General features: G+C 38.2%; 2 protein-coding genes across 2 annotated transcripts in view; one reads left to right on the forward strand and one right to left on the reverse strand.

Annotated features, from left to right (window-relative positions):
- The window catches only part of LOC144651798 (large ribosomal subunit protein mL38-like), a 132588-nt gene that overhangs the window by 108134 nt on the left and 15781 nt on the right, over positions 1-8673 (forward strand). The window lies entirely within an intron of this gene.
- LOC144651949 (conodipine-P1-like) lies at positions 2153-5610 on the reverse strand. The gene is made up of 3 exons (XM_078512025.1): positions 5579-5610; positions 3963-4162; positions 2153-2537 (listed from the first exon to the last, which is right to left on the reverse strand). Exons 2-3 carry the CDS (start codon positions 4158-4160, stop codon positions 2250-2252), a joined length of 486 nt encoding a protein of 161 aa, XP_078368151.1. The 5' UTR covers positions 4161-4162; positions 5579-5610; the 3' UTR covers positions 2153-2249.

An 8673-nucleotide genomic window follows, 5' to 3' on the forward strand; every position in this document is an offset into this window, starting at 1 on the left:
CGATTAATTAGCTATGTTAAATTGTATGTTCTGTAAACTCGAAAATTTGTAACCTTTTTTTTTTCCGTAAATAACTGTATTTTCCTTTTTTTTGTGCTGTACATTTCTTTTTTTGCTGTAATTTTATGTAGTAAAACAATAAACAAACAAAATACAAAAAAAAAAAAAAAAAAATCTCCAGGCTTTGCAATAACGCATAATAGATTAGTCTCCTTCAGTTCTCGCAAACGCTGTTTCCTAACTTACTCCACAAGCAAACTAGGCATTTGACGTTGTTGATGTTGTCACAGTTTAAGTGAAATAAACGCCTATCTATAATAAACGCCTCATATCTATTTAACGCCCCCCTGTAGGACCCCTAAACGTCCCGGGCGTTTATTAGTTCATTTACGGTATGCAACAAGCCCCCATCTTTTAATTTTGAATGTCAGAAAGACCTTGAAAGGAGACTGGTCGGCTAAAATTTGCGAACACGGGCTAACACTGGCTAAGGTTCAACCAGGGATTTCAGGGAACAAGGGAACATCACATGGCCATCAAATAATTGGGAACGAGTGACAAAAGGAAAATAAAGCTGAGAACACGGGGACAAAAGCTTTGTTTCGGATATTTTAGGGAACAGGGATCACAAAAATTACAAATTAATTTAGTTTAGAGTAGTTTTCAATTGAGTGTCGTGAAACCAAAACCAAAGTAATTACTCTGGCCAATCACAAAGGACACAGACAATCCTGTGAACCAATCAAAACTCAAAGCAAATACATGTAGTTGGCACGAAGCGCGGGAAAACGTGCGCGAGAAAGTCACGATTGGTTTTGGTTTTACTCCTGATTGGCCGAGAAGGTGGCGCGAAATTTTTAAACCAATCACTAAGCGTAGTGAACGCAAAACCAAAGCAAACGCAAATTACTTTCGACACTCAAGTGAAAACCGCTCTAAAGGAGCTATTTCATGGTATTTTGAGTTATTTTCTTATTACTTTCAAATTCAAGGAAACCTCAAAATGCAGTTTTTCACTCTGATGATGATCATATTGATCGAAAACGTTAAGTCATATTTTAACAGCTTTTAACCATATTTTTTAACACTCAAAATAATAGTTTTCTAGCGTAGAAAAACACCAACGGAGAAATAAAACCCCGAAAATAAACAAGAATGGTTTTGACTGACGAAGATTAAGGCAGATTACAAACGGACAAACTGAAAAAAATTGCCAATTTTTTTCAAGATGCGTTTTTCGTGACGTAGCTCCTTTAACAAGAGAACAAGAGGGAAACATTTTATAGTGCGAAGTAGGATGGGAAAGAGTAAAACGAAAGAGCCGATGGACGGCGTCTGGGAGATAGATTGATAAATCCGGCGTTAGATCCACAGGGAGCCGATACAAGTGTTACGACTGTACGTTTGTACGTTCAGAATATAAAGAAATCATGCAATGTATTGTAATATCGAAAGGGTCTTATCATTGTGACTAGTTATGTTTAAAAGAAAGCTCAAAACAAACGTTAAACTACCTGTTTTATTTCGCCGTCTATGCGGCTCAAAATGGCGAATGTGAGGGATTTGGGTAGATTTACGTTTATTTTGGGCTTACATGTAGACAATGCTAGCAATATTTTACGATGATTAGACCCCTTCGATATTCTTATACATTTAATGTCTTTATCTTCGAACATACAAACAGTAGTCACACAGCTTGTAAGGGCCCCCTGTGATAGCTCGAGCAACAAACAGGTCAATAGACAAATGTGATGATAGGTGATAGTTAAATTGAGAAAAAATAAAAACAACGATGATGATCATGATAAGTTAAGGCTTTTAGATATGGGTTGTATGAAAATAACTAATATAAAGTAGGAAAAAGGAAAACCTTCAATTTTGATTCGCAATGCCCGATTCCCTCTATGGCGCGCGCCTGCTTGGAATCATGGTAGTTGTGTTCATCAAACCATGTGCGAGACTTCGCAACTACCATGATTCCCTGCAAGCCGCGCCATAGAGGGAATTGCGCATTCTTTCACCACTTCAGAAAAAATTCCAATAAATGGCTCGGAGGAGTTTTAGAATTTCCTCATGTTGATTGAGAGTATTGCCTGCTAAAGATTTGTACGCTCCGCAATTCTTGCGCAAGATTAAAATACAACACAAAAAATTACACATTTATTCCCATACAGCTGTTTATTAACACCAGCAACAGTCTACACTATAATTTTTCTGGTTCTCTTCAGCCTTGTATCTTTGTAACAGCCTTAGCCACTCAAGACCTTGTTAGGATCACCAAGGCTCTTTGCACAGGAAGCTTGGCACCAGGTCGGCGACACTTTCACGAAGTTCGCATGGCCAAAGTGGTAGACTGCGTTGTAATAAACATCTGCCCCAGCTTTGCAACGCTTCACCTTATCCGATACCAGGCCCTTGAGCCAGTTCCAGACGCTTGACAAGAACCGTTTTTTCGTGATGCTTCGCTCGCACTCTTTGTACATGTCGTTTTGAAAAGATGTGTCGCATTGGGCTTGAGTCCATCCGTATAGCTGGCCCTGTTGCGAAAAATGTAACTGGTAAGGTGATGATTGTAAAGGAGTAACGTCAGCTCGTTAGCCGAGCTAAAGCGTTTTTCATTTGAGTGTCGTGAAGCCAAAATAAAAGCAGTTATAGAGTGGTTTTCAATTTAAGTGTCGAAAGTAATTTGCGTTTGCTTTGGTTTTGCATAACTGAAGTGTCGAAAGTAATTCGCGTTTGCTTTGGTTTTGCATAACTGATTGGTTTAAAAAACTCGTCCCACTTTCTGGACCAATCAAAAGTTAACCAAAAACCAATCGTGACTCGCTCGTTTTCCTGCGCGTCGTGCCCGCTGGATCACTGGATTGTTTCCGTCTTTTGTGATTGGCCAGAGTAGTTTTGGTTTTACTACACTCAGTCGAAAAATACTGTAATGGCTTATAACCAAGAACACACAAACAGTACGATTAACGAAAAAAAAAAACAAAAAACAAAAAAGACAAAAACAAAGCAAAAACGACAAAATACGCGAAACCGGCGCCCAAAGCGTCTGTTTGGACGGCTTAGAAGGTTTCGCGTAGTTTTTGAACCAATCATATTGTGTAGTTATAGAGCAGTTTTCATTTGCAATTGAGTGTCGTTGAACCAAAAGCTTAGTTTATATCACTTTGGCCAATCACAAAGAACACAGACATTCCAGTGAACCAATCAAAACTCGAAGCAACACATGTAGCCGGTGCGAAGCGCGGAAAAACGTGCGCGAGCGAGACACGATTGGTTTCAGTTTTAGTTCTGATTGGCTGAGGTGGCATGAGATTTATAAACCAAACACTAAGCGTAGCAATGCAAAACCAAAGCATACGCAAATTACCCAAGCAATACCGAAGTACTTTTGACCCACAGTTGAAAACTGCTCTAATTGTAAGTTACAGTCGAGCTACGGTAAGAAATGGTGGTTCTCCCATATAATGAGCTTCGTACAATAAGCAGCCATTCAGCGACGCCATACGAAAGCCTGTAATGCTAAGGCTTAAATCGTAACCATATCTCATTGGAATGGACGGGAATGGGACTGAGCCGTGTGACGTCTGTTACTTCTAAAACAAAATTACTTTCAGATTAAAATAATAGAATAATAGTTCCAAAAACATTAAAGAAGAATTAAACGAGAATGGCTAATGACTAATGTTTTAAAGACGCGCCGCCCATCGTATAGCGCGTAATCTTCATCCCAGCCGCTATGTGGCTCGTCACGCAACGCTTGCGAGCCCAAACAACAGCTGCGATGGAGGCTAATAATGAGGTCGCTACTTTGAAATAAATTAACATCTTACACAGTAGACTTGCCTACAAGTCGAGCTCAGAGAGCGTGAAGAGAGCACACAGAGCCCGGAGCGCGAAAGCAAGTCTTCTACCACCAAACCGGAAACGAGAAGCGAACGACTTTTAGAAAGTCTACTTACACAGCTGTAGCAGATATCATGCTTGTTGCAGGCAGGGGTGAACATTGTTTTGTATGGAAACGGAGAGCCGCACGGGATGCTGCATCCATTGACGTGCGTGTGCACGGGACACGAGCTTGCGGTTGAGGTAGTCGTCCCTCCAACGTGCCAAGACATCATCAGCAATAGCAGCATACACAGAGTGGAAAGACGAGTCATGGCTGAAATGAACTACCTGAAGTATAAAAAATATGCCTTTTTAAAGTTATGAATGCAGGTTAATAATGACACTGAGCGCTGGACCCAAGGCTATGGTTGAAACAATATGTACCATATGAAAGTTAGGCCCAACAATACATTCATACCATACTGGTTGTTATGCTCTACAAGATGCATAATCAGGTTAATAAGTAAGTCCGTGGTTAAAACCCTTGTGTATGCCCATTCAAATGAAAGCAATTGAACAACACTTTCATGTAGTAATGTTTCCTTTTTTAATATTTTGCAAAATGTTATTTGGATTTTTTTGCACAAGATGCTTAATCAGGCTAACTTTTAAGTTTGTGGATCCCGAAACCTTTGTGTGTGACCATTCAAATGGAATCTGTATGAAAGCAATTGAACAGCACTTTCATGTAGTAATGTTTCCTTTTTAATATTTTGCAAAATGTGATTTGGATTTTTTTGCACAAGATGCTTAATCAGGTTAACTTTTAAGTTTGTGGATGAGACCCCTGTCTGTGACCATTCAAATGGAAGCAATTGAACAGTAATTTCATGTAGTAATGTTTCCTTTTTTAATATTTTGTAACTGAAATGTGATTTGTTTGTTTTTTTGCACAAGATGCTTAAACAGGCTCACTTTTAAGTTTGTGGAAAAAACCTTTGTGTGTGACCATTCAAATGGAAGCAATTGAACAGTTGTTCAATGTAATCATGTTTTCTTTTTTAATATTTTGCAAAACGTAATTTGGAATTTTCCCTTTAATTTTTGTTTTACAATTTTGGACACTCTTGGGCTAACTGACCATCAAGGGTACCATTGTAGATCTATGTTCGTCTTTGAAATCTCACATATGTATTATAATTCTCAGAAATAAACATTCTCCTCTCCAAAAAAAAAACTGAGAGACCTAAAGTTTGTACTTCGTTTACTCCTTATTTATTCCCTGGAATCCGCCTACAAACTATTTTGCATTGCACTGGAAAGTTCGCGATCACAACTCAGTGAAGACAGTGAAAATGAAGTCTTTTTTTTTTCAATGAATCCACTTGCACAAAACACAGTTCCTTTTTTCCCCTTTTTGTTGAACAGTCTTTCTTCATCTTTTTTGTTCCCGTTAGGCTAGCAGGTCATAGCTAGCGGCTTCTGTCCTTAAAAATTTATTGGATATTCCTGTGCTTTTGTTATGTTTTACTAATAAGGAAATGTTTTCACAAGAAGCAAGATTTGCTAGATTTGCTCCTCTACGTTACTCTTTTAAGTAATGAACACAAATAATCATTTTACTGACATTAAGCTCAAAGTAATTCGCACATGCGAAATATATAGCAGGATGCCAACATGCCACCACGTTAAAGAAAATGCGTTCTCTGAATTTGAAATCAGATGGAAATTACAACTAGATCTTTCTTACCTTTTTTCCTCTCTTCAGTTGTGTCTCGGTCGTATCACGGACCTACGTATACTCGTGAGAGGTAACCTGTACAGAATTGAAAACTGAACTGATGTGAAATAAAGCTGAGTCCTTTATAAAATAAGAGAAGGCCTTGGTGGGATAGACCCAGATGTTTTACTTATCGGGGCAACACCTTAAGTATTTAAACTGTAAACACATTTTGTTGAGTAAACTGAATGAAGAAACTGAAAGAGGGCGGCCATCTTTGAAAACTATAACCTCATAATGCGTCTTACAATTGTCTACTTGCATGGTATTAATTTAAAGTTAATTGTCTTTTCTTAGTTTTAAAATACAAAGAAATTAGATATCGGTGTTTATTATCCATTTTCACTCAGACAGTGTACTCAGTAGAGAACAAAAAACGTGCGAAATAAATGCAAACATGCATAATCAAAACATAACATCTGTATATATTGTAGTCCTTTTATTTCTACTGAACGCGCGCAACGCGAATTGCGAAACATGGTGAGGTTTTTAGAAAAAAAATACGTTAATTATATTTTGATTCGTCCGATCTGCTCGCCAAAATACAGCAAAAGTCGTAAAATATACAGAATTACTTCAAACACAACTGCCTAATAAAACAATATGATATAAGCGTGCTTACAATACACTAGCTCTAAGACGGGCACAGATTGGCCTGTCGGGAGAGAATTAGCAAATCAGACAGGGCGGCAAGTTTTGAGTAAGTAAAAAACTAAATCTGCACCGTCTGCGGTAAAACAAGACATTTTATTCACCGCCGGAACAGTTGCATTTTGTGTTGACAAGCTACATGGGAAAAATATTGAAGCACGTACGGCTTGTGAAAATTTGGCTTCAGTAAATTTTAGTCGGACTAACGATATCTTAGTTTAGTCCTTATTGCTCGATTTGTAACTTATATCACACTTGAGTGGGCACTTTTCGTGTTCAATTACAAATCCGCGAATCTCAATCTTGGTTTAATTTTCTCATTATCTGTTCGCTAATACGATCGCTCGCAGCTGCGTGTGGAAGTGAAAATTTAGTACACTCTTTTTATTTTATAAGAATATTGTTTTTCCGACCCAGGCTGAATATTCTTATTTTTCTGCTGATTTTAGACTGAAAATATTCTTATGAACATTCTTAGATAATACCCGTTAATATCGTTTGACATTTCCGTTTCAGTACGTAATGGGTATCAATTAATGTACTGTTCATCGAACTGTCATGAGCATCGAACATTTTGGCTAGTGCAGGTTTTTATCGTGTTATTGGATAGTAAAAGGTTTTGCCGTTTAGAGAGATAAACGATTTTATACTGTTCAGTTAATTAAAAAAATATCTTATTCTATTCTATTTACAAATTTTCAACACAAAATTATATTATTTTCAAAATCTCAGCCTCAGATTTATTCTTAAAATATTCTTAAAAATTCGCAAATTTCAGCTTTGATATTCTTATAAACTAGATTCTTATAAAATAAAAAGAGTGTATTCGTGGCTTCACATTTTAAAACTGGGGTTTCTAAGGCCTAGTTCAGACATCGTGCTCCTGCCGTGCCGAACTAAATTCAGGAATTAAGTTCGACAAAAGCACGGCAGAAGTACGGCGTCTGAATCAAACTTTTGAATTGAGTTCGGCAAAGCAATTTAGTTCGACACAGCATGTCTTGCCGCACGACTCTGGCACGGCAGCGGTTCAAACATCGTGCTTTTGCCGCACCAAACCAAATTCATAAATTATATTAATGTAATTTGGCGGGATTACGTTCCCGCGAGGAGTTACGAGGAGACCCGAGAAACCCGAGAATAATTCTCCATTACGGAGTATGCGCACAACCTCGTTCCCAGGGTCTTCTCCGTTTTTAGCCGCCATTTTGAAAACGGAGAAGACCCTGCAGTGACGATGTTTTATTAAACATCGTCACCAGTTGCATACTTTTCCAGTTGCATACTTACCCCGGTAAAAGTATGCAATTTGAATTATATTTTTGCCAGATGGAAAAAACCATGGCGGCCAGCCAAAGGAATACAATGAATATTTTTTTCTGCTAAAAAGCACGTCGAGGATGTTAATTCATTCAACGAAGTAGATGACACTAATGACAGGGAGCAGGGCGAAGAAGAAAGCAAGTTTTCGGAAACTAGTACGTCGGGCAAACAAACAAACATTCGCCGTACTCGCAAAAAGAAAAGTTTTTTTCTGTTGCTTTTCTTTGAGTTTTTGCTGCAATTTGGAAAACGGCGCCATAGATCACCGCTGACTAATTGTTACGTAGATTCAGTACGACTCTGGCACGACGTCTGAATCAGAGTCGTGCTTCTGCCGTGCTACAGTTCGGCACGGCAGAAGCACGATGTCTGAACTAGGCTTTATTGAGTACTATTTAATTCAAGCAATTAATTTATCCTTAGAAATCTTTAATTTGTCTTTATAGTCATGAGCGTACTGGTGCTTGACTTCCCAATTTTATCATGTCAGTCTGCGATAAAAATAAACAAATGTAAGCTTTGCAGACTACGCTTAAGAGGTTTATTCTGTAGTATGCAGTAGCTAGAAGTGTCTCTACCCCTCACCTCTGAATGGTTTTCTGATCGATTACCCCCAAGCATTTATTTGACGGAGAAAAGTCTTGCCCAATAAGACAATAACTCAGTGACCTTGGCCAAGCTTGATATTAGTGGAGTCCAACGTGATCTAACAATAAGTCCAATGTGTGCTGAAAAGCGAAACCAAATATTTTTTTTTTAGAAAATCATAGTCGCCCATGAACAAATTCCAGCAATATTAGTAATTCAATGGGTATCGACCACCAAAAGTCATAAACAAAGTCGTATTCTTAATGTGAGTTTTCTTAACTTGTCAGAGGCATAATTCATCACTGACTGTTCTCGTTTCCAAAACGAAAACTGTGATATTAGCGTGTGTGGTGTTTCTGTCTGGGTTCACATCTGACATCTCTAAACTGAATTTTCTTCCTGTAATAGGAAGAAAAGTGGATTTCTGCGCCGATCCACACACAGGCTTGCGTTTCGTGGGTTAATGCACATTGAAATCCCATATTTCAGCGTTATTTTTGGTA

Source organism: Oculina patagonica, chromosome 4, assembly GCF_052425735.1.
Source record: "Oculina patagonica isolate OP01 chromosome 4, crgOcupat, whole genome shotgun sequence".
NCBI classification, from domain to species: Eukaryota; Metazoa; Cnidaria; class Anthozoa; order Scleractinia; family Oculinidae; genus Oculina; species Oculina patagonica.

Bases quoted from the DNA above. Each gene is read 5' to 3' on its own strand.
- LOC144651949 (XM_078512025.1), bottom strand. From the start codon at position 4,160: ATGACTCGTCTTTCCACTCTGTGTATGCTGCTATTGCTGATGATGTCT. The intron at 2,538-3,962 runs GTAAGTAGACTT...TTTTCGCAACAG, and splicing joins ATGATATCTGCTACAGCTGT to GGCCAGCTATACGGATGGAC.